Source organism: Danio aesculapii, chromosome 2 (assembly GCF_903798145.1).
Source record: "Danio aesculapii chromosome 2, fDanAes4.1, whole genome shotgun sequence".
Taxonomy (NCBI): domain Eukaryota; kingdom Metazoa; phylum Chordata; class Actinopteri; order Cypriniformes; family Danionidae; genus Danio; species Danio aesculapii.
The window spans coordinates 347,561-373,994 of NC_079436.1; the positions used below are offsets into that span (position 1 = coordinate 347,561).

General features: G+C 39.0%; 2 protein-coding genes across 2 annotated transcripts; both read right to left on the reverse strand.

Annotated features, from left to right (window-relative positions):
• Positions 1-709: 709 nt before the first annotated feature.
• On the reverse strand, positions 710-13,614 carry LOC130235054 (alanine aminotransferase 2-like). Its single transcript, XM_056465430.1, has 11 exons — positions 13,517-13,614; positions 13,028-13,117; positions 12,839-12,947; positions 12,065-12,198; positions 11,349-11,592; positions 7,968-8,047; positions 7,032-7,168; positions 6,527-6,701; positions 5,347-5,502; positions 3,681-3,793; positions 710-2,564 (listed from the first exon to the last, which is right to left on the reverse strand). The coding sequence occupies exons 1-11, from the start codon at positions 13,598-13,600 to the stop codon at positions 2,474-2,476; spliced, it is 1,413 nt and encodes a 470-aa protein (XP_056321405.1). The 5' UTR covers positions 13,601-13,614; the 3' UTR covers positions 710-2,473.
• Positions 13,615-14,507: 893 nt separating this feature from the next.
• Positions 14,508-25,551, reverse strand: sharpin (SHANK-associated RH domain interacting protein). Its single transcript, XM_056470335.1, has 9 exons — positions 25,258-25,551; positions 24,748-24,922; positions 21,737-21,814; positions 20,844-20,985; positions 19,989-20,079; positions 19,178-19,478; positions 18,151-18,245; positions 16,999-17,109; positions 14,508-16,842 (listed from the first exon to the last, which is right to left on the reverse strand). Exons 1-9 carry the CDS (start codon positions 25,426-25,428, stop codon positions 16,816-16,818), a joined length of 1,191 nt encoding a protein of 396 aa, XP_056326310.1. The 5' UTR covers positions 25,429-25,551; the 3' UTR covers positions 14,508-16,815.
• Between the last annotated feature and the right edge of the window lie 883 nt (positions 25,552-26,434).

A 26,434-nucleotide genomic window follows, 5' to 3' on the forward strand; every position in this document is an offset into this window, starting at 1 on the left:
CAGTTTCCTTTATTTTTGTCAATCACAATAAATTGTAATGCAGGATGAGATTGTTGCATCAGACCCAACATTGCATAGGTCACAATATATCTAGGTAAATCAGATTTATGACAGACGAACTCCTAATTCTGCCTTCATTTGGAGATTCTCTGTGGGGAATTTTGACTGTTTTGCTATGGAAGAGTTCAATTAAACATTTTACTAGTAAATTAAGGATTTAGAAGCACTAGTATTTAATAAATGTGTGCTAGCATCTTTTAAATAAGCACTATGTCTGTTTAATAGACACTAGTATGGGTTATACAGCTAATATAATCAAAACGGCTTGCCATAGATGAAGCAGGAATGAGCAGCTACAGGAGTCTCCATAGACTGACAGAAGCATGACGCACACATGACTCAGCTCCGCCCTCTTCTGAAGAGAGCACAAGCTCATTTTATCAGATTTATTAGAGGACATTTTACGCTATTTCAGCGGAGAATTTTGTAAAACAAAATCTGAGTATTTATACGGAATGATTTCAGGAGGATCATAACTAAAAACTTAATATATAAAATAAAAAAAATAATACATTTTCACTTATATTGAATGTTTACAATGCAAATCCAATTAGATCCACTTTATTTAGTAAAGCAAGTCTCTCATAATATCTCTACTAAAAGACAGAATATTACTGTACACACTGTATTGTAAATCAAATGACCATTTTATTATTATATCACAATAATATTAGTGAAATTAATTTAAAAACTGAATAAATATAAATGTACACACATTTACACAAGTAAATCCGTGGGCTCAAAGATGGGCTAAAAATCTGCAGATCTGCGCACAGATTCTGTGTGGGCTTACTTATAAGTCATCCAAATATTTATTCATTCATTCATTCATTTACTTTTCGGCTTAGTCCCTTTATTAACAAGGGTCACCACAGCAGAATGAACCACCAACATACCCAGCATGTGTTTTACACAGAGGATGTCCTTCCAGCTGCAACCCATCACTGGGAAACACCACTGCACATACACACACAGTGGCCAGTTTAGTTGATCAATTACCCTATAGCCCATGTGTTTGGACTGTGGGGGAAACCGGAGCACCCGGAGGAAACCCACGCCAACACGAGGAGAACATGCAAACTCCACACAGAAACACCAACTGATCCCAATGGTATCTGGATTCAGCCTTTATGATGCAAGCTGAGACTGCAACACTCAGTGATGCAATGTCAGACACAAATAAAAGCAATGTGATGGCTGGGGTTAGGTGAGCGCATTAAAAAGCATTGGATGCAGCTCAGATTGCACTGCACTAGGTCTCACTGACCCAGCGGGGACTCGAACCAGTGACCTTTGAAGACTTTATATGTTACATTATATGTAAAATTAAAAATCCCAAGGCAGGTTTCCATAAAATAATAATAACAATTAAGATACAAAAAGGCAAATAAAAAATTAATTTGATGAGAATATTCTAAAATAATATATAAATGTTTCCCAAAAGTAAACGAAATGCAAGTTTTTAATGACTGAAATGCTGAAAATAAGCTTTATTATCTTTTTTTTACATAATTAAATAATTTACCCGAAGATAAAGAGCGTGTATATATTTCCATGTCACTTTTCTATTTCATTTTGGAAAATATTACCACAGCAGTGAAGTTTGAAGATTTCAGATGAGCAGAAATGATCAATTAATGGCCAAACGGCGATCCTTTTAATATGTCATCAAATATCTCTTCATTTTAATATGCCTGACAATAAACTCATTATCCACTCATTTACACTGTTTCCTGTAAATCATGCCAAACTGTAGGATCAACATGATTCCCCCCCTCAAATCAAGTCTTAATTAATTAATTCCAGATAAAACAGCATTATACTGTTATTGCTCTGCTTGAAAACATTGATAAAGCATTCTAATCTATTATATTCTAGTCTGAAGCCAAATGTTCTTCATCGTCTATCTCAGCCCTCATGGGACAGTTTCATTCATCTTCAAATATTCCCCGAGGGCTGTTTAATGGGGAATTTCTTCAACAATATAGTCTTTTTTGGGAAATAATGAGTGAAAATGAAGAGAGTTTTTCATTAAAACAAGCAAAATAATCTGACAGTGGGGGAAGCGGAGTAAAATCTTATGTCAAAATGAAAAACAACATTATTTTGCTTCCCTCTTTGTCAAGATTTGCTTGTTTTAATGTAAATCTCTCTTCATTTTGACTCATTATTCTGAAAACAACACTAGATTCTGTGCTTGTCTAGAAAATGCTGACTGATTTAAGAGCTTTCAGATATTTGGATTAGAAACAAGACACACTCTGAGTAAGGAAAGCATGATAGCAGTGCTGTTTCTGACTATGGGAAGTATCTGAAAATTTTAAATATTTATTATTACTTCAGTCTTCATCTGTATGCATATTTGATTTGATTTTGAAAGCAGTCTCATCATCTGAACTGGTGTTCATTTAATTTAGGAGAAGTCCTCCAGGAAGCGTGTATGGAAGGTCTTCAGTCTCTGCAGAGCGGCCTCCATGGTGTCCGCTTGAGTTCCCACAAACAGCCTGTCAGACAACACAAATCAGCTTTATTTACACTGTATTCACCTTTATTAGCATGTACACTAGATTCACTTCACCTTTATATCGGGCTCTTAAACTAACATTCATCATTAATGCACACGCCACTCTTTCCCAATGCTGTTAGACTTTCCCTCCCAATACAAGGACTGTCCTGCTAGTTATTTTAGACATGTTTTTTATGCCAGTGTTAGATGTTATGGCAGCACGATGACGCAATGGGTAGTGCTCTTGGCCTCACAGTAAGAAGGTCACTGGTTCGAGTCTCAGCTGGGTCAGTTGGTGTTTCTGTGTGGAGTTTGCATGTTCTCCCCCTGTTGGTGTGGGTTTCCTCCGGGTGCTCCGGTTTCCCCCACAGTCCAAACACATGCACTATAGGGGAATTGATCAACTCAATGGCCATTGTGTATGAGAGTGTGTGTGTGTGTGTGTGTGTGTGAATGAGTGTGTATGGGTGTTTCTTAGTGATGAGTTGCAGCTGGAAGGGCTTTCGCTGTGTAAAACATATGCTGGAATAGTTAGCGGTTCATTCCGCTGTGGTGACCCCTGATAAATAAAGGGACTAAGCTGAAGGAAAATGATTGAATGATTAGTATTATGAGTGAGTACTATGGTAATCAATGTAGTTTTCTCTAGTAGTTAAATAGATCAAGAGTTTGACGTTAAATTGACGTAGCATTTTTGATGTGCCCGCTGGGATATTATTGCTGATATTTAATAATAAATTATATTGTGACATGATATTGATATTACAGGCACTTCAAAATACCTAGACTAATCATTGGTGTGCCTTTAAGAATACACTGATTGATGTTTTGTTTACATGTACGTGTAATGTACTATAGTAATTACTGTAGACATTCAGCTTAGCTTTCTCTAGTAGTTACTATAACAAGTGTACTGTAGTCAACATTTGAAGTGGATCCAAACAGCTTTTCTAAATTGTCCTAAAACTATAACTGGTGTTGTTCAAGTAGAATTACCACAACATTCCCATTTACTGGCATCTTTACTAGAGTAAGGTTAGAAGACACTAGCTTATTTCCTTCATGTGCTATAGTAAATGTGCTGTAGTGTTTAGTGCTGTGAGTGCACGCAGACCTGATGTGGTAGGTGTCTTCTGCCTGCCCATATTCACAGCCGGGTCTCACATGCAGACCTTCTTCCTCCAGCAGACGCATGCAGTACAGCATATCTGCCTTCATCTGGTGCTCCTGCAGAGGGAAGACATGGAGAAAAGGTGTTACAGTCACACATTTAAAACTATACTATAGGCACTTTCTGAACCATACTATACATGAATCGATCTGCTGTGGTGATTCTACAGTTGTTATGGTAACACTATATCTATAGTAATTGATCTGTTGTGGTGATTCTACAGTTGTTATGGTAACACTATATCTATAGTAATTGATCTGTTGTGGTGATTTTACAGTTGTTATGGTAACACAACATCTATAGTAATTGATCTGCTGTGGTGATTCTACAGTTGTTATGGTAACACTATATCTATAGTAATTGATCTGTTGTGGTGATTCTACAGTTGTTATGGTAACACTATATCTATAGTAATTGATCTGTTGTGGTGATTCTACAGTTGTTATGGTAACACTATATCTATAGTAATTGATCTGTTGTGGTGATTCTACAGTTGTTATGGTAACACAACATCTATAGTTATTGATCTGCTGTGGTGATTCTACAGTTGTTATGGTAACACAACATCTATAGTAATTGATCTGCTGTGGTGATTCTACAGTTGTTATGGTAACACTATATCTATAGTAATTGATCTGTTGTGGTGATTCTACAGTTGTTATGGTAACACAACATCTATAGTAATTGATCTGTTGTGGTGATTCTACAGTTGCTATGGTAACACAACAACTATAGTAATTAATCTGTAGTGGTGATTCTACAGTTGCTATGGTAACACAACAACTATAGTAATTGATCTGCTGTGGTGATTCTACAGTTGCTATGGTAACACAACGACTATAGTAATTAATCTCATGTGGTGATTCTACAGTTGCTATGGTAACAAAACAACTATAGTAATTGATCTGTTGTGGTGATTCTACAGTTGCTATGGTAACACAACAACTATAGTAATTGATTTGCTGTGGTGACTCTACAGTTGCTATGGTAACACAACATACATCTATAGTAGTTGATCTGTTTTGGTAATTCTACAGTTGCTATGGTAACACAATGACTATAGTTATTAATCTCATGTGGTGATTCTACAGTTGCTATGGTAACAAAACAACTATAGTAATTGATCTGTTGTGGTGATTCTACAGTTGCTATGGTAACACCACAACTAAAGGATATATTTTACTACAGTACGCCACTGTTTATAAATACACAGTTTAATAGGATCACGCTGCACACTAAGGTTTCATTAGTTAATGTATTTATACTAAGATGAACTAATAATGAACAATACCTGAACAGCATTTATTAATCATACTTCAACATTTACTAGTGCATTATTAAAGTCCAAATGAATTCAAGTTAACATTAGTTAATGCACTGCCTTTTCATTAACTAACATTAGGAAAGATGAATAACTACTGTAATAAATGTCTGTAATAAATAAATCAACTGTTCAAATACACTAAGTAACACAGCCTTAATGTAAAGTGTGAGCACATATACAGTAGTAGCCATTTCCGAGCACCCTAACAACCCAAACCCAAAAGAAAATATCCAAATCAAATACCATTGAGTCACAGATTGAGTGCATAAGTGTATTTGGGATCACCTTTGCCCATTTTATTGCCTTTGGAGGGATCTGGAGACGCGGGTAGACAAAAAAGCCGGCCTTCAGCGGCTGACAGCGCACTCCCGGCAGCTCCCTGCACACCTCCTGAATCTGCCGCACGTTTCTGCACACAACATGTCTGATGGACTGAACCTCCTGACAGAAAACATGCAACATGATGAATAGAAACATCAAGAAGCAGCGACAGATGATGCAAAACAGGTTTTGTCCTGTTTCTAGTACAAATATATAAAGACTTATAAATCAAAACGCATTTTCTATACAAGTACAAAAATCATCTTGTTTTCAGAAATAAGTCCAAATAAATTGAGTTTTTAGAAGTTTTATATTTAATTTGCTCACTACTTTTTTTTTAAATAATCTGAAAACATTATTTTTTCAGCTTTTTAGCTGTATAATTGCTCCATATTTTGCTTATTATTTTACTAAAACAATCTAAAAACAAGATTATTTAGCTTTTTCTCTGAAAACAAGTTTATTTTGCCTTTATTTTGTTTCTTCTAATTTTACTAAAATTGTCTGAAAACAAAGAAAAGGTTTTTTTATTATCTGAAAACAAGATTATTTAGCCTTTTCTCTAAAAACATATTTTATTTTGCTTTATAATTGCTCTTTATTTTGCTAAAATCATCTGAAATCAATATGATTTTGGGGCGACGAGGTGGCGCAGTGGGTAGCACATTCACCTCACAGCAAAGAAAATGAATGAATGAATGAATGAACGATCTGATTTTAAATGATTTTGAATATGAATTGAATGAACAATATGATTTCGCTGTTTTATTTTGCTCAATATTTTGCTAAAATAATCTGAAAACCATATTATTGTGCCTTTTATTTAGCTTTTTTGCTCTTTATTTTGCTCATTATTTTGTTAAACTAATATAAAATCAAGATTATTTAGCTTTTTTGTTTCTCCTAATTCTGCTCAAAACAAAATTTGAAAGCTTTTTATCTAGCTATTTCGTTTACCCTATTGGCAGATTATTTCGCTTGTTTTACTTAATTTTGACTCATTATTTCTAAAAAACAAGACAATATTTGATTTAAAAATGTTCATATACAAGATATATAGAAACAAGATAAAGACTAAGCGAGAAAAGCCTGAGTTCATAAGCACAGGATAATGTTTCTGCTGGTAGATAAATAGTGTTTTAACCTTAGTGAATGCAGGGAATGAAGGATCTCCAGGTTTGGGAGGATCCGCCATGAGCTGGAGTGCGATTTGTCCAGGAACAGGAGGACAGGAGCGAGTGGAGAAAAGAGTCTGAATATATTTCTGCACCGCCGGATCCACGTTCACCAGCTCCACATAACCTCCACGAAGACCACATCTGACCAAAAACAAGCAGACATTAAGTTTCACACTGTTTCACAGCTCTGCCAGTGAGAGTGGTCGAATGAACAGCCAATGAGAAGAAGGGGGCGGGGCCTGTCAGATACTAGAGAGCAGTTGATTGGTCAGAAGATTTGATGAGAAACTAAAGTATGATGTGACGATAAACACAACGATAAAGTTGATCCATTTAGGAGGAAGAGACAAACTGCAAACTGTAGATGTTTCTATCAGGTTTAGATCTTAAGATATCCTTAAGAAGAACACACAGATACTAACATCTTAAACACTTAAGATCAGTAGACAGAGATGTAATCAGCTCACTCACTCTCCCATGAAGCCCTTGGATGCTGAGTGAAAGGAGGCCAGCTCTACAGTGCTGCTGATAGGAGACTCCATCTCTGATAACACCTTCTTATAGGAAACAAACTCAGCATCGTCTGCAAACACACAGTCCTGGTACACCTGAGGACAAACACAACCTGTCAGTGCCGGTTCAGATTGGGCTTTATAATTGCTGTTTATTTTGCTCATTATTTAGCTAAAATAACCTGAAAACAATATTATTAAGCTTTGTATCTGAAAGCAAGATTCTTTATAGCTTTGTAATTGGCCTTTATTCTGCTAAAATTATCTAAAAACCAGGTCGTTTAGCCAATAACTAAACACTTTACACATTAGTCATTTCAGATCCACTAACCTGCAATAAATGCTCTTCTTATTCGGAGTTTTAGTCTTGTTTCTAGTCTAAAGATCCACAAATTCTTAAATTAAAAGCATTTCCTAGACAAGCACAAAATATTGTCTTGTTTTTAGAAATAATGAGTCAAAAAGAAGTGAGTTTTTCATTAAAACAAGCAAATCTGACAACGGAGGAGGAGAAATGATCTTGTTTTCGCTTTTTTTTAATGCAACTGAATCCTATTTTCATGTTAAAACAGCTATCATAGCATTATTGAGCAATATCTGGACCTTTCTGCATTCCTTTTTTGATTAAAAATGTGAAACAGGAAATACGTTAGGACCATTGTTGTTGTTCACATTCCTCAAAATGGTCTATAGTAATACAACACTTATTATAATGTGATGTGGAGAGAGGGTGGGGCTATCAGGGTCCGCCTTCAACCAACCTTTAATTATCAGATCAAATCCCAAAGGATTAAATCAAGCTCCACCCTTTATTTCAGGTCATTTCAGGACGTGTGTTTCTGCTAGTTCAGTGATTCTTCTGTCAGACGGTGTTTTTATTTACAGACCAGCTCACCTCATCCGCCAGTATGAAGAGCTTTTCTTCTGCAGCAAAGCGGATCACTTCTTCTATAGACGTCCTGCTCTGTATGTGACCTGATAATATAAACACAGCAATTTTACAAGAAATTATGAAGCATTTCAAGTGTCATCTGAATGCTCTAACCTGTTTTATATTTCATTTTTGTCTTGTTTTTTTAAACACAAGCACATAATGCAGTATTTTTTGTATAATATGACCTCTGCATCAATATTAACAACTGATTAATGGCTATGAGACGGTGTTTCTAATGCAGTGTTAATTGGAGAGAGAGTAACGCTCACATTAGTCGGCTATTATCAGTCTCTGTCAAACCATTTTCTTGTTTTGAATGTTTCTTACTCAGAGTTTGTGTCTTGTTTTTAGTCCAAATATCTAAAAGTTCTTAAATCAAGAAGCATTTTCCAGATAAACAAACATATATTGTCTTGCTGACCCCATTGGCAGATTATTTAGCTTGTTTTAATGTAAAACTCTCTTCATTTTGACTCATTATTTCTGAAAACAACACTAGATTCTGTGCTTGTCTAGAAAATGCTGACTGATTTAAGAGTTTTCAGATATTTGGACTAGAATAAGACACAAACTCAGCATTTTTTTGCAATATATAATATACCTGATGAGCTCAGCATCAGACCCGATTGCTATATCCCCAAAATGTCCATTTAACACAGGCTCATTGGGAAAATGTGCCCTGGAGTACTTTTTCGAGAACCGACAAATATGTGCTCGTGGATACTTATGACTGCATTTATGTGTAAAATAAACATTCTGGGGCGATACAGAATGGACGGCTTAACCAGCATGACTGGTTTCTTTGGGCTTTGGGAGGCAGAGTGGAACAGACTGAAGGGTTAGAGTCTGATGAAGAACAGTACCAGAATCCAGGAAAAACCAAACCCAAAATAGCAGCACGTAGAAGCACACTCTTCTCTTCTAGTTTACTTTTGAAAACACTATGGGTTGGGTTCAGGTAATACACAAGCCGACTGGGTTCTCTTACAGATGTGCATGAGAAGGTCTGTTAATATGCACAGAAATGTACACAGCGCCCTCTAGTGGATTAATATGAAATGGCACATTGGTACAAATGTCCACAGCCCCCTCTGGTGGATTTACTTGAAATGGCACATTGGTAGAAATGTACACAGCCCCCTCTAGTGGATTAATGTGAAATGGCACACTGATATTAATGTGCACAGCGCCCTCTGGTGGATTTACGAGAAATTGCACATTGGTAGAAACGTACACAGCGCCCTCTAGTGGATTAATGTGAAATGGCACACTGATATTAATGTGCACAGCGCCCTCTAGTGGATTAATGTGAAATGGCACATTGGTATTAATGTGCACAGCGCCCTCTGGTGGATTTACGAGAAATTGCACATTGGTAGAAACGTACACAGCGCCCTCTAGTGGATTAATGTGAAATGGCACACTGATATTAATGTGCACAGCGCCCTCTGGTGGATTTACGAGAAATTGCACATTGGTAGAAACGTACACAGCGCCCTCTAGTGGATTAATGTGAAATGGCACACTGATATTAATGTGCACAGCGCCCTCTGGTGGATTTACTTGAAATGGCACATTGGTAGAAATGTACACAGCGCCCTCTAGTGGATTAATGTGAAATGGCACACTGATATTAATGTGCACAGCGCCCTCTGGTGGATTTACTTGAAATGGCACATTGGTAGAAACATACACAGCGCCCTCTAGTGGATTAATGTGAAATGGCACACTGATATTAATGTGCACAGCGCCCTCTAGTGGATTAATGTGAAATGGCACACTGATATTAATGTGCACAGCGCCCTCTGGTGGATTTACTTGAAATGGCACATTGGTAGAAACATACACAGCGCCCTCTAGTGGATTAATGTGAAATGGCACACTGATATTAATGTGCACAGCGCCCTCTGGTGGATTTACGAGAAATTGCACATTGGTAGAAACGTACACAGCGCCCTCTAGTGGATTAATGTGAAATGGCACACTGATATTAATGTGCACAGCGCCCTCTGGTGGATTTACTTGAAATGGCACATTGGTAGAAATGTACACAGCGCCCTCTAGTGGATTAATGTGAAATGGCACACTGATATTAATGTGCACAGCGCCCTCTGGTGGATTTACGAGAAATTGCACATTGGTAGAAACATACACAGCGCCCTCTAGTGGATTAATGTGAAATGGCACACTGATATTAATGTGCACAGCGCCCTCTGGTGGATTTACGAGAAATTGCACATTGGTAGAAACGTACACAGCGCCCTCTAGTGGATTAATGTGAAATGGCACACTGATATTAATGTGCACAGCGCCCTCTGGTGGATTTACTTGAAATGGCACATTGGTAGAAATGTACACAGCGCCCTCTAGTGGATTAATGTGAAATGGCACACTGATATTAATGTGCACAGCGCCCTCTGGTGGATTTACTTGAAATGGCACATTGGTAGAAACATACACAGCGCCCTCTAGTGGATTAATGTGAAATGGCACACTGATATTAATGTGCACAGCGCCCTCTAGTGGATTAATGTGAAATGGCACACTGATATTAATGTGCACAGCGCCCTCTGGTGGATTTACTTGAAATGGCACATTGGTAGAAACATACACAGCGCCCTCTAGTGGATTAATGTGAAATGGCACACTGATATTAATGTGCACAGCGCCCTCTGGTGGATTTACGAGAAATTGCACATTGGTAGAAACGTACACAGCGCCCTCTAGTGGATTAATGTGAAATGGCACACTGATATTAATGTGCACAGCGCCCTCTGGTGGATTTACTTGAAATGGCACATTGGTAGAAATGTACACAGCGCCCTCTAGTGGATTAATGTGAAATGGCACACTGATATTAATGTGCACAGCGCCCTCTGGTGGATTTACTTGAAATGGCACATTGGTAGAAATGTACACAGCGCCCTCTAGTGGATTAATGTGAAATGGCACACTGATATTAATGTGCACAGCGCCCTCTGGTGGATTTACTTGAAATGGCACATTGGTAGAAACATACACAGCGCCTTCTAGTGGATTAATGTGAAATGGCACACTGATATTAATGTGCACAGCGCCCTCTAGTGGATTAATGTGAAATGGCACACTGATATTAATGTGCACAGCGCCCTCTGGTGGATTTACTTGAAATGGCACATTGGTAGAAATGTACACAGCGCCCTCTAGTGGATTAATGTGAAATGGCACACTGGTATTAATGTACACAGCGCCCTCTGGTGGATTTAAGGCACATATTTGTCGTTTCTCAAAAATGTAGCTCTGTGCACACATTTCCAGTGAGTGTGTGTTGTTTCCATCCCACGGCTCTCTCTGTAAGTGTACCTGTGGGGTTTCCGGGGTTGCAGATGTAGATAGCAGCAGGTGTGCAGGTGTGTGTGGCGCCCTGCAGGGCTCTGCGCAGCTCCTGGATGTGCAGTGTCCAACCCTGATCTTCACACAGCTGGTACGGGATGATAGCGGCCCGCTGCGCCTGCAGGGCCAGCCTGAAGGTGGCGTAACCGGGCTCTGGGACAAGAACACCGGTCCGACACGAGTCCTCCGGGCGGATCAGCACAGTCAGCAGCTTCTGCACACACAACATTCACTAATACATCAGCAAAACATCCACTAACATATGCTATAAAGAAATGCTGTAATGCTTTTCTTACAGGGAGTTTTAGTCTTGTTTCTAGTCCAAATATCTACAAACTCTTAAATCAGTCAGCATTTTCTAGACAAGCACAACATATAGTGATGTTTTCAGAAATAATGAGCCAAAATGAAGTGAGTTTTTCCTTAAACAAGCAAAATAATCTGACAGTAGGGGAAGGTGAGTGAAATAATCTTATGTCAAGAGGAAAAACTTTATATATTTAATCCATTATTTTGCTTGTTTTAATGTAAAACTCTCTTCATTTTGACTCATTATTTCTGAAATCAACACTATATTCTGTGCTTGTGTAGAAAATGCTGACTGATTTAGGTGTTTGTAGATATTTGGATTAATAATAAGACAGAAACTAAGGTCAAATGTGCAGATTATTGAGTGAGCTGTGAACCATGAGGGCCGTCTGAGAGCCAGTTGAGATGAAGATGTTGTCCGGTGAGGAAGAAACTCCTCCATCTCGTCTGCTGATGAACTCACACACACACTCTCTGATTTTGACCATTCCAGAGGATTCCGAATACGAGCCTGAAGAGATGGACACACACACGCAATATTGAATACATGACTCCTGCAAACCATAGTCTTCAGTAGTGTTTGATCAGGACCACAACAGATCAATTACTGTAGTTGTTGTGTTACCATAGCAACTGTGGAATCACCACTACAGATCAGTTACTATAGTTGTTGTGTTACCATAGCAACTGTAGAATCGCCATAAGAGATCAGTTACTATAGTTGTTGTGTTACCATAGCAACTGTAGAATCACCACAACAGATCAATTTCTATAGTTGTCGTGTTACCATAGCAACTGTAGAATCAACACAACAGATCAATTTCTATAGTTGTTGTGTTACCATAGCAACTGTAGAATCGCCTCAACAGATCAATTACTATGGTTGTTGTGTTACCATAGCAACTGTGGAATCACCACTACAGATCAATTATTATAACTGTTGTGTTACCATAGCAACTGTAGAATCGCCTCAACAGATCAATTACTATGGTTGTTGTGTTACCATAGCAACTGTGGAATCACCACTACAGATCAATTATTATAACTGTTGTGTCTGAAACATCCTACATAAATAAACTTGCCTGGCCTTGAGTTCCGTGTATTAAAACAGCATGTCAGTATATATTTCGAGCACATGAAGAGCAGCTCACCCACACTTCCACCTTCACATTCTTTGAGCAGATCTTCAGCTCTCCGCCGGACATCTGAAGGCAGACTCTGGTCCTCCAGAAGAGCTGGATATGAGCAAGCAGCCAGAACCTAGGAGAGAAACACTGAGCGTTACAGACCACGCTTTCCTGGAGGATTCTTTCAAAGACACCTTTAAGGAAATCATTTACCTGTCGAACAAAGGTGATGGGCTTTATTCCTCCAGCGTGGAGATCTCCTGAAGACAGATCCAGCACCTCACTGAAGATCTTTCTCTCACCCTGAAAACAACAATAAACCTGTTCTTCAGTCACACACACACACACACTCATGAGAGAAAAGTGTGTGTGTTGGCTTTGTTGGTGCACGAAGAAACTTTACACTGTGCTGAAGTATTGTCCCATTAATAATATGATCTTAATTAGGGAAACATTCTTATTTATCTTAATAAGAACAGAAAATTCCTAAATAAGGACAGAAGGATGGATAGATAGAATGAAAGAATGACAGACGGACGGACGGACGGACAGATGGATAGATAGACGGATGGATAGATAGATAGATGGATAGATAGATAGATAGATAGATAGATAGATAGATAGATAGATAGATGAACAGACAGATAGATAGAGGAATAGATGGATAGAGGAATAGACAAACATAAGCAAACACACACACACCAGCTGAATCTCCCGCTGTATCTCCGCTGCTCTGCTCTGTAAGATGTCCTTCTCGGAGCGGCGGATCTGCAGGACAGACATCATTGATCCTCTGGAGACTCGAGCACCCATGAATAGCTCAGTGAAGCTGTAATTCTGCTTATATACATGAGCAAAGGTCTGAGTGGCGGCAGAGACATTAACATAGACATTTCAGATAAACTGAAGATGTTTACCAGACAGAAGAAAATCATCTACAGACTGACCTGCTTTAGCCCCGACACTGACCTGAGAACAGAGTTACTGCTGAAAACAGGAAATACACCACAGACCTTTAGTCAACTGTAGACAACATTTAATCTGTACAAGATTAATGCGTGATTAATGTTTCTCTTATGATGCATACATTTGTAGGAATAGCCCAAAATACATTCAAATATTTAGTTTTTACTAAAGTAAACTGTGGCGTATTGTAGTATAATAGACAATATAGTTGTAGAAAACTACATATTGGGGTCATTTGTTTATGTTACTATGGCTGTATTACCATAGCAACTGCACAATCACCACAACAGATCAGTTACTATAGTTGTGTTACCATAGCAACTGTAGAATCACCACAACAGATCAGTTACTATAGTTGTGTTACCATAGCAACCGTAGAAACGCCACAACAGATCAGTTACTATAGTTGTGTTACCATAGCAACTGTAGAATGCCACAACAGATCAGTTACTATAGTTGTTACCATAGCAACTGTAGAATCGCTACAACAGATCAGATACTATAGTTGTTGTGTTACCATAGCAACCGTAGAATCGCCACAACAGATCAGTTACAATAGTTGTTGTGTTACCATAGCAACTGTAGAATCACCACAACAGATCAGTTACTATAGCTGTTGTGTTACCATAGCAACTGTAGAATCGCTATAACAGATCAGTTACTATAGCAACTGTAGAATCACCACATCTTCAATATAACAAAAAAGAAAAGAAGCTTAGTCTAGATGTATTTTCTCAGTCCGTTGTTTAATCACAGCCAAGCAATGGTGAAATACAGGCAGATTCAACAGGAACACAATCATTTACAAACACTCACACACATACTCAGTGCAATTACAATACATTTTTCATTAAATAATATGTTATATTAAAAAATAAAATAAAAGCACTTAATAACCCGTGTCTGCATGTAGTTTATTTTGATAATGAGAATTCTCAGCTCAGTAAATAAGCAATAAAGGCTTGTATTAGTCCTCAATGTACTGACCTGGGCACATAATTACACACAGTCACATTTAAAACATTAGCCCCTAAAATAGAGCTCGCTGAACATTAACTCATGTTTGTGTGTCGCAGGAGACACGAGGAACAGACGCCGACAGCGACTCGCACACTGTGTAGTGAATGAAGAAGATTGAAGACGGTTGCAGGAGCAGAAGTTAAAAGCAGGCAGAAATGAATGATCTCTTCAGAATAATATCACATATCTACAAGCACAGCAGTCGCTTCTGTTTCAGTCCAGAATTAGTGTGCGACGAGCCTCGCGCCCTCAATAGACAACAGTTTCTGGACCCTGCCCACTACTGTTCAACAGTTACATTCTTCCATTAAAGTGCCCATTATATGGTATTTTAAATATTCTTGTTTTAGTTTACATTTACATCTATACAAGGTCAAATGAGACTTTCCTTCAGTCATAATATCCAGCACAGCATCAGCTCGACTTTCACAGCCTCTGAAACTGCAGGATTAATGATCCAGTCTCTTAAAATCCAGCCTTCCCCACAGTCGGCTCTGCTCTGATTGGTCAGATGATGGCCCTACTCTGCTTTGATTGGTCAGATGATGGCCCAACTATGTTACAATTGGTCAAATTACCCTAGTCTGTTCTGACTGGCCCAATGATGGCTCTGCTCTGTTCTGATTGGTCAGATGATCTTGTTATGCTCTGATAGTCAGATTATGGCTCTACTTGGGTTCTAATTGGTCAGATGCCCCAACACTGATTGGTCAAACAATGGCCGTACTGTGTTATGATTGGACAGATGATGGCTCTACTCTGTTATGACTCTATTATGTTTTTATTGGTCAGATGACCTAATCCTGCTCTGATTGGTCAGATTATGACTCTACTTGGTTGTTATTGGTCAGATGATGGCTCTACTATGTTATGATTGGTCAAATTACCCTTCTTTACTCTGTTTGTTCAGATGATGGCTTTACTCTGCTCTGATTTGTCAGACGATGGCCCTACGGTGTTATGATTGGTCAAATTACCCTACTTTGCTCTGATTGTTAAGATGATGACTCTGCTCCATTCTGATTGGTCAGATGGCCTTATTTTCCTCTAATTAGTCAGATTATGACTCTGTTCTGATTGGTCAGATGATGGCCCTACCATGTTATGATTGGTCAAATTACCCTACTCTGCTCTGATTGGTCAGATGACCATACTCTGCTCTGATTGGTCATATGATGAATCCACTCTGCTCTGATTGGCCAGACTACCTTATTATGCTCTGCTCTTCTTTTATTGGTCAGATGCTGGCTCTACTCTGATTGGTCTGCTGCTTTTATCATGTGTTTTGCGTGTGCTTCATATGTTATGCTTATGTCTTTTGTTTTATGTTTAATTTTCCACTTGAGCTGAATTTTACATTGACCAACTACATAGATGAAAGGCAAATATCCAAAAGAAGCATTATGGGTAGAGCTGTGGCAATAAATCAGCAAACTACGCTTCGTGGATCCTTACTTATATATTTTTGGGTATATAATAACAACTTAAATAATGATTATTTAAGGTTGGAGTGGTGTGTGTGTGTGTAAGCAGTTGTATGCAGTAGAGTTCGAGTGTTTGCAAGTCATACAGCGCCATCTGCTGGTAAACACAAACCTCTGCATCGCAACATAATCTGAGTCCATGCGCGTTATTTCAATTCATTTTCTGCCACAGCTCTAATAACGGGGCACTTGAAGAGAAACCAATCAATCGGAGAACTCGCCACTTTCAACTCCTATTAAAACTACGAGCACCAGCGTTTAAAACAGGAGTGTCAAACTCACAGCCCTGCGCAGTTTAGTTCCAGCCCTGCTTCAACACACTTACCCGAAGGTTTCAAACAAGCTTGAACGACTCGATTAGTCTGATCAGGTGTGTTTCATTAGGGTTAAAGCTGAACTGTGCGGAGCTGCGGCCCTCCAGGAACTGAGTTTGACACCTGTGGTTTAAAAGGAGAGTCTGATTCTTCATCTCCACACCAGCAGAATGAGGACCAACAGTCTCTGTGTAATCTGTGGGGTTACGCCACACTTTCACTGGTTAGATCTCCGTGATTTCTCCTGAAACAGAAATTAGAAGTGTGTATTAGTGACTATTATTTCTTTCTGATCTGATACCAAGTCCCACATGTGTACATGCTTCATATGCAGTAAGCGGCCTTTAATTTATGCGTAATAGCTGAAAGTGTTGTATTTTGGGGCTTATATGTTGTTCACCTGTTGAAGATGAGTGTGATGTGGAGGATTGGGTCGGTCGGTGCTGCAGATTTCACAGCCGGGTCTTGTAGATTTATTTATGAATGTACAGGACGGGCAGGGCCAGCCTGACTACATACACACAGAAAACACACAGATTCACAACATTATCCAAGCATTTGTGTTCGAGTTAACAGTGACGTGTGCATCAAAATTTCACATTTTCACAACATCAAGTGTTTTTATGCCTAGAAAAGCTTTCATGTTGTTGAGGCCAAATTGTGAGCCGAGCATCTGAATGTGTCAGCAGAAATCTCATCAGACCAGGCAACGTTTCTCCAATCTTCTATTGTCCAGTTTTGGTGAGCCTGTGTGAATTGTAGCCTCAGTTTCCTGTTCTTAGCTGACAGGAGCGGCACCCGGTGTGGTCTTCTGCTGCTGTAGCCCATTCGCCTCAAGGTTGGACGTGTGTGTTCAGAGATGCTCTTCTGCAGACCTCGGTTGTAACGAGTGCTTATTTGAGTTACTGTTGCCTTTCTATCAGCTGGAACCAGTCTGGCCATTCTCCTCTGACCTCTGGCATCAACAAGGCATTTGCGCCCACAGAACTGCCGCTCACTGGATATTTCCTCTTTGTCGGACCATTCTCTGTAAACCCTAGAGATGGTTGTGCGTGAAAATCCCAGTAGATCAGCAGTTTCTGAAATACTCAGAGCAGCCCGTCTGGCACCAACAACCATGCCACATTCAAAGTCTCTTAAATCCCCTTTCTTCCCCATTCTGATGCTCCCTTTGAACTGCAGCAGATCGTCTTGACCATGTCTACATGCCTAAATGCAGTGAGCTGCTGTCATGTGATTGGCTGGTTAGAAATTTGCGTTAGTGAGTAGTTAGACAGGTGTACCTAATAAAGTGGCCGGTGAGTGCATATGTGTGTGTGTGTGTGTGTATATATATATATATATATATATATATATATATATATATATATATATATATATATATACATATATATACATTTGATAATATTCACAGCTGTACAAGTGCACCGTGTGTGTGTGTGTGTGTGTTTCTACACTAATGGTTCATGATTATGTGGATATGGGACACTCATTTACAATCCCTCTGCATTGGCATGTGTTGTGAAATGGAAGCAGTGGATGTAATTATTACCTGTGTGTTACTGGACTTGAGTTTGGAGCCTCCGAGTTGCAGCATCTCCAGGTTAATGATGTCGGTGACGCTGGGCTTTTCTGAGCTGCCACTGCCTGAAAAACAACACAATATTTGATAAATACATATTATTATATGTTATATTATATAATTTGTAGTGATCTGTATCATAGATGTCCTAAGTTGTTCATCAAAAAAGTGCAGGATTAATAAAGATGCTGTGCCTCAAAAGAAGATGTTGAAATATATTGTATTTTATTATTATTTTTACAACACAAAAGAACATATTTTGAAGAAGCTGAAAACCAGTAACCATTGACATTCATAGTAAAAGTTACAGAATTCTGACATTTTTCAAAATATCTTCTTTTGTGTTAGAAACAAGTAACGAGTACTTAAATTATGACAATTTTCATTTTTGGGTGAACTGCCCCTTTAAGGAGTTGTTACATTTTTGAATCTTTCAACAACACCATGATCAAATGAACTCATTTGCATAATCCCGCCTCTCACTTCATATAAAAATTCTGAAATGGGCGTTGTGTTTAACACACACAATGGACTTTCTGGCCAATCAGAGCGGAGTTGGCTTATGGAAGGGGGAGGGGCTTACAGACCTTGAACTCTGAGTTGATTCAAATGAATTGAATCAAAATAATAGCAAATTGATTCAAATATTAAACACACATTATGAGAAAATGATGCTGTTTTCTGATCTTAGAGGCATTTAAACCTGTTTTAAGAGACTGTAAAGCTGTAGTCACATTAGATTTTGAGCTTGTGAAATGTTGTCATAGAGTGTTGTGAAAAGGGGTGGGGTTAAACAAGATGATTAGATGTTAAAAAAGCAAGGATTGGTCCATATTTGACATTTTTGTACTGAGAGGTCATGTTTTGATCCTCTATTGGTCTCACACAATCAGATGATGCTATTTCATAGGTCAGAGTTCACCAAGCTTGAACTTGACAGCGACATGTGAAACTTGTTGCACGAGCTTGCATTTCCGGTCTTTGTGTTGCGTCTGACCTGTGCTGGCGTGGCTGAAGCGTGGTGGTAGAGTGCTGTACGCCCTCCAGTCATGCCCGCTGCTGCTGCTGCTGCCCGCCGGGGCTGAAAGTGGAGCGTTTGCTGGAGCCGCTGTGGGCACAGAGAGCCCGTTCTCCTGCTGCTGGCTGAGGCTGGCGTGACCTGCGGATAACAGGTAGAGGAACGCAGTGTCTCCATCCCTGCAGACGCCGTACGACGACACAGAGCGGCTGTCAGAGCACAGACACTGAGAGATGATCCAGCGCTGCACCCGCGGGTGAAAACCGTACTCCACAAACATCTGAAGACAACCAAACAGACTGTAAAACTCCTACTGTTTCAGTACAGATATCTCATTATTATTGTCTTGTGTTCTGAAATAATGAGCCTTAATTAAGAGAGTTTTTCTTTTAAACAAGCTAAATAATCTGCCAATGCGGGAGGCAAAATAAACCTATTCTTGGTTCAGAACCGGATTATTTTGCTGACCTCATTGGCAGATTATTCTGCTTGTTTTAAGAAAATACTTGCTTCATTTTGACTCATTATTTATGAAATCAAGACAATATTTTGTACTATTCTAGAAAATGCTTCTTGATTTAAAAGTTTATAATATATTTGGATTAAAATCAAGACAAAAACGTGTCATGTTATCGCATCAAATAAAAGTGTTAATTATCTCGTGCATATTTGTAGAGTCCCGTTAAACAAGTGTCTGTATGTCAGTTATCAAATCATCACACAACAACCTGAACCCTGAAAACAATCACAGAGACTTTATTCAGTCAAGGTTTTATTATGATCCTCCTACCTGCTGCTTTAGCGAGGCGACGGTCACGTGCGGGTGGATTTTCACCGTCACACAGCAGGAAGACGACGCATCTTCTACTATCACAGCTAAGCTGAAAATAAAACCAACATCCAGGATTAACATTTATGCACAAACTATTAAGCAAAAATGACTTTTATAAGGGGTTTGAACACAGTTGTGTGTTGTGGCAGCAGTGTGTGAACATAGACAGGTAAAAATGTGTTTATTAATATTGTTTCAGTGCTGGCAACGATTAATCGCATATAAAATAAAAGTCTGGTTTGACAAAATATGAGTTGTGGTGATTCTCTAGTCGCTATGGTAACAACAACTATAGAGATAAATCTGATGTGGTGATTCTACAGTTGTTATGGTAACAACAATTATAGTAATTTATCCGTTGTGGTGATTCTACCGTTGCTATGGTAACACAACTATAGTAATTAATCGGTTACAGTGATTCTCTGGTTAATATGGTAACACAACAACTATAGTAATAATTAATCTGTTGTGGTGATTTTCTAGTTGCTATGGAAACACAACAACTATAGTAATTAATATGTTGTGGTGATTCTACAGTTGTTATGGCAACAACAACTATAACAATTAATCTGTTGTGGTGATTCTACAGTTGCTATGGTAACAACAACAACTACAGTAATTAATCTGTCGTGGTGATTCTACAGTTGCTATGGTAACAACAACAACTACAGTAATTAATCTGTCGTCGTGATTCTACAATTGCTATGGTAACAACAACAACAACTAGTAATTAATCTGTTGTGGTGATTCTACAGTTGCTTATGGTAACAACAACTATAGCAACGCATGAAGTGACCAGGCCCTACGATATACCTGATGTCTTTGTCGTCGGTGTGGCGCGGCGCTGGTTGAATGCTGAGCGTCATCTGCTGCTGGGCCAGATCTGTGGCATAACGCGCAGCGGCCTGAGCGTCTCCAGCCTCTATCGCTCTGGAAAGTTCCACACACAGCTCCTCTACACACACAGACATGAAGACCACTGCTTAACATCATTGTTTACTATACAATCTGCTCTCTGTAAACATATAGCACGACTGTACAGCTGTCAGCTAAATTGTTCCCAAGTGCTGTTTAACAGAGTAAGGTCACCCTTCAATCACACTGCTATTATATTATTCTCGGGGACAAAGTCTTACTGGGATGAGATTAAATATTATATTTATTAAGGTATTACACTATAAAAGATGCGTCAGATTGTATGACATGTGTGAGTAAAAACTGCTGTGGTCAATATTATTAGGCAGTTTAAAGCTGCGGTCACACTGCACTGTTCTCCTCATAGACTTCCATTCATGCGCACGCGAATGCGTCAGGTTTTGCTGCGTTGGACAGTTCAAGCTTGGTGAACTCTGACCTGAGAAATTGCATCACATGACTGCGTGAGGCCAATCGAAGATCAAAACATGACCTCTCTGGACAGAAATTAAAAACATGGAGCGATCGCTCGCTTTTTTTAATGTCTAATCATCTTGTTTAATCCTGCCCCTTTTCGCAGCGCCGTACGACAGAATTCCGCACGCACAAACTCTTTTTTTTTCTACAGAACAAACCACTGCTGTCCAATGACTTGCAGTGTGGAAGTAACTGCACCACAAATGTTTGAAGTTAGCAATATAATGTTTACAACTATAAAAAAACATGGAAGTAAATTAACGATAAAGAAGAATCAAGCATCAATTCAGTCAACGGTGCTGTTAAAAACAAACCTTTCATTGACAGAGACAAGACTGCCTTTTTCTCTTCACACTTCACGTTCTTCAGGCCTTCTTGACAAATGTTGGCAACTAAGAGAGAAATGAAAAGCAGTTCAGTTCAGTCTAAATCTCCAATTAATAATTCAGTGATTCAAGAGATCCATTCAGAGCGAGTCTGATTCATGACCAACATAAAACAGTTCCAGGTTTAACTCCAGTTGTGTGTCAGCAGTGTGTGAATATCTCCAGCCTTTAATGGTCAACATTATTAATTGTGTTTGTTTTAATCAGACTTGATCAAATCAGTCTGCAGAAACACTTTGATTAACATTCTCCCTATGTACGCGTCATCAGAGGGGGAAAGCCCCGCCCACAAGTGCCCATCTCTCCCTCATTAGCATATACAGCAGCCCTGAGTGAGAAGCAGCCGTCTGTCCAGGTTGTTGCTAGATCAGATATGGATGCGGTCGGAAGTTAACGAGAATTATTTGTATTATTTATTACATTTACAAGTTATTGTTTTTTATTAACGTCTACCCCCACCCCAATCCTAAACCCAACCATCACAGTACTGTAAAAATATTAATTATGTCATAAAAAATGCTATTATAATTTATGTGCATATCGCACTTCCGGCCAGCCACGTATCCGATGTAGACTTTACCGTCTGTCCATTAGCTATTAGAGTGTTTGAGCTGCTGAAGATAATGTCAGCATAGACTAATATTTTAATCCAAATTAAAAATAAAGAATTAATATTTTTGTTAAATTAATTAATTATATTTTATATTTTTTTAAATATTTTTGTGATCCTGCAAAATTCTTAATTTAAACACAAAATAATTGTAAAAAATGTCAATAATCTCATAAAACATCTAATTCCAAACCATATAATCAAATTAGATTTATTTCCGTTTGCAATGAATTGTTTTACATGGCTAATAGACGTTGCGTACGCAGCACATGTACTGTATTTGAGTGTCTCTCGAATAATGGCGTCTCACCTGCGCCCTCACAAACACTACATTACAGGGAAGGGGGGAAATTGTTTTGCAGCCTGTGCAGTAAGCAGACACAGATGAAGCGCGAGTGATTTACATGTGAAGTCAATGCAAAGATGCAATTAGACATCCTGTGCAGCAAATCGAGTGAATAACACGGAGTTTTGTGCGTTTGACGCGATTCAGACTGCAAAAGAAAGTGGGAGCAAACATCTAACAAACGGAGCAATGGAACAGACTGAAAAGCTAGCAGCTTACAGTGATGGAGATTGGTTCAAGGATGACGGCTGCTGAACGTGACCGAATTGAAGGACATTATTTGTGCTTTACATGTTGATAAATGATTTCGTTTAACTCTTTCCCTGCAGTAAACGAGAGAAAACGCTTCCCTGCCACTGACAATCAGTGTTATAGGTGTATTACGGTAGGGGAAGCCCTAACGAATGTCCTGAGTGAGGTACATGATGTCAGATGCTCCGGAGTATGAAATCTGAGAGAGAGAGAGAATGTAAGATTGTAAATAAAAATAAGAGTTATACAAACTTCCTTTGGATCAATTCCTATCGTTTTAGATCTTGTCTTGACGAGACCAAAATAAAGAAGCATTATTTTTATGATTAGTGTCATTGTGTCAGATTGCACACCTAATATTAGACTTCCTAATATGGTAAATAAGATATAAGCCAGGGTTTAGGTAGAGCCAGACAGAATCTGTGGACATTTTTAGCTATTTCTGCATTAAATCTGCAGATTTATGCGGAATTATTTTGGGAGTATCATTACTAAAAGCTTAATATATAAAATAATACCTTCGACAACTTTTATTTAATGTTTACAATGCAAATCCAATTAGATTCATTTATTTGGTAAATAAAGCAAGCCTCTCATATAATATATCTAATAAAAGAAAAAAGTAAATATTACTTTACAAACTGTATTGTAAATAAATCATATGAACCTTTTCATATTAGTCAATATTATTACTGAAATTACTTTAAAAACTTATAAATATAAGGCCCAATCCCAATTCTACCCCTACCCCTCGTTATGTGCGTTCACGTCAAGGGGAAGGGGTTCCTGATTCTCTTTAGCTTGAAGGCGTAGGGCTGAGGGGAAGGGGTGAATAGCCCTTCCAACAAAGATTTCTCAGGAGCACACTCGAAACCAAAAGGTAAGAAAATATCCCAGAATACACCAGCCACAACAGCAGTATTGCTGAACCCGGAGGTAAGGAGATCCACAAATTACTATTTTTTTTGCCATTATTATGAATTTTTACAACAAACAAGCAGATGGTTTACTATATTCATAACCGCGTTCATGTTTTACAGACATGCTTTTAAAAAACACTCAAATAAAAACCACTAAATTTGGCGATCTATAATCAATAATCATAACTCCTGTACAGCAGCCCCACAACATTCTGACACTCAATGACACTCGAATACCCTGTCAGAATAGTCTAGTGGCTGTGACTGAGCTGTTTACAGAGTCTGCTATGTTAGTGTTGTTTACATAGATGAATGTGGCCACGGTGTAAATACACAGTATAATTGCGATCTTATTGCCACATTAGATGGTTATGATAACATAATATACGCCTTCAGTGATTTCCTGAAGATTAATACCAAAAAAGAACTAGAGCAGTCGTGATCGTCTAATCTCATATGAAGCATGAGATCACGATGACGTGTACAGGTGCTGTAGTGCTGTCCCAATTCTTAGCAGTAAATTTTGAAGCCTTTCCCCTTCACACTTGGTTTTAAGGGCCGAGGGGAAGGGGAAGGGTAAATAAATAGACTCGATGGGCTGAAAGATTTCCGTGTGGGCCTATGTATATGTAAGGTAAGATATATATATGAGCAATTCCATGCAAATGTCAACCTTGACAAGTTACACTAGTCTAGAAAATGCTTCTTGATTTAAGAGTTTTTAGATATTTGGAAACAAGACACAAACTCTGGGACCAGCATTATTTGCAGTGTGTGTGTGTGTGTGTGTGTGTGTGTGTGTGCGCTGCACCTCTGTGTGACTCCCGCAGTGAGGACATGACGACGGTCGCCCACTCCTGCGCCTCCTGCTCGCTGCGGAAGCTGAAGCTCAGACAGTCGTGCGGCGGCTTGAGGAGGCGCAGCTCATGACAGCGCGGAGACTTCAGCTCATACTGCACTGAGCGCAGGTCGAACTCTGCCAGAGACTGAGACAAACACAGATCATCAGTGTGTGTGTGTGTGTAAGTGACAGAGTGAAATGTATGATGTGTGTATGGGACAGTGTGTGTGTGTGTGTGTGTGTGTGTGTGTGTGTGTGTGTGAGAGAGAGAGACTGTTGTGTGTGGGTGACAGTGTTGTATGTGTGTGAATGACAGTGTGTGTGTTTGTGAGTGTGTGTTCTGAGTGACAGTGTGTATGCTCTGTGTTTGTGTGTGTGTGCGTGTGTTTATGAGTGTTCTGAGTGACAGTGTGTGTGTGTGTGTGTGTGTGTGTGTGTGTGTGTGAGCGATTTTGTGTAATGTATAGTGTGTGTGTTTACCACGCTGCGTCCCCCGCGGTCGGTGTGTCTCAGTGTGAGGGTGAAGAGTCCCGCGCGGTTCGGGTTCATGCTGAGCTGCAGCCGCAGAGAATCGGAGCCCACCGGCAGCGGCCGCACGGAGACTCGCACCGACATCAGCACAGTACTGCAGCCCGTGCTCGCCGACATCATGACAGATGCAGGATCCCCGTTATTACCGGACACTCACATCACATCACATCACAACACAGCGACTTCACCGAGCGACCGAGTCAAAACAGGAAGCGGTCCGTCTGATATTATTTACCGCCACTTTCTCCTGACACGAACGTGTAGTTCCGCCAGCTGAGAGAATTATTTATATTATTTATTAAATTACTCACTAATTGTAATTTATTAAGGCGACACGGTGGTTAGCACTGTGGCCTCACAGCAAGAAGGTCACTAGTTCGAGTCCCAGCTGGGTCAGTTGGTGTTTCTGTGTGTAGTTTGCATGTTCTCCCCGTGTTGGTGTGGGTTTCCTCCGGGTGCTCCGGTTTCCCCCACAGTCCAAACACATGCACTATAGGGGAACTGATCAACTACATTGGCTGTTGTGTATGAAAGCGTGTGTGTGAATGAGTGTGTATGGGAGTTTCCCAGTACTAGCTGGAAGGGCATCCGCTGTGTAAAACATGCTGGAATAGTTGGCGATTCATTCCGCTGTGGCGACCCCTGATAAATAAGGGACTAAATTGAAGGAAAATGAATAAATAATATGTGTGAAATGCTTTACGGTTTGTTCTTTGTTGTTTAAATTGTGTCCTTATAAACTCACTGTGTTTTTTTATTCTTTTATTTTATTGTATTTTTTTAAATTAACGCATGAACCACATATACAGGAAAATGCCAGGGGTATACAAAAAACAGACATGAAGAGCACAACAGAGTTTTATATAAATACACACAATCAATAAGTTAAACAAAAATATAAGTTACATAATAAAATATATAAAAATTAATAAAATATCACAAAGACTGACCATGTGTTTCATCATCATCATCATCATCATTATTATTATTATTAATATTGCTGAATACAGGAAGTACAGAACATTACATCAAATACAATATCAATAAGTGACATTAAAAAAAGTACAGAACAATGGAAATAATAATAACCACATCATAAAAACACAATAAAAAACGAGAGAAAGGA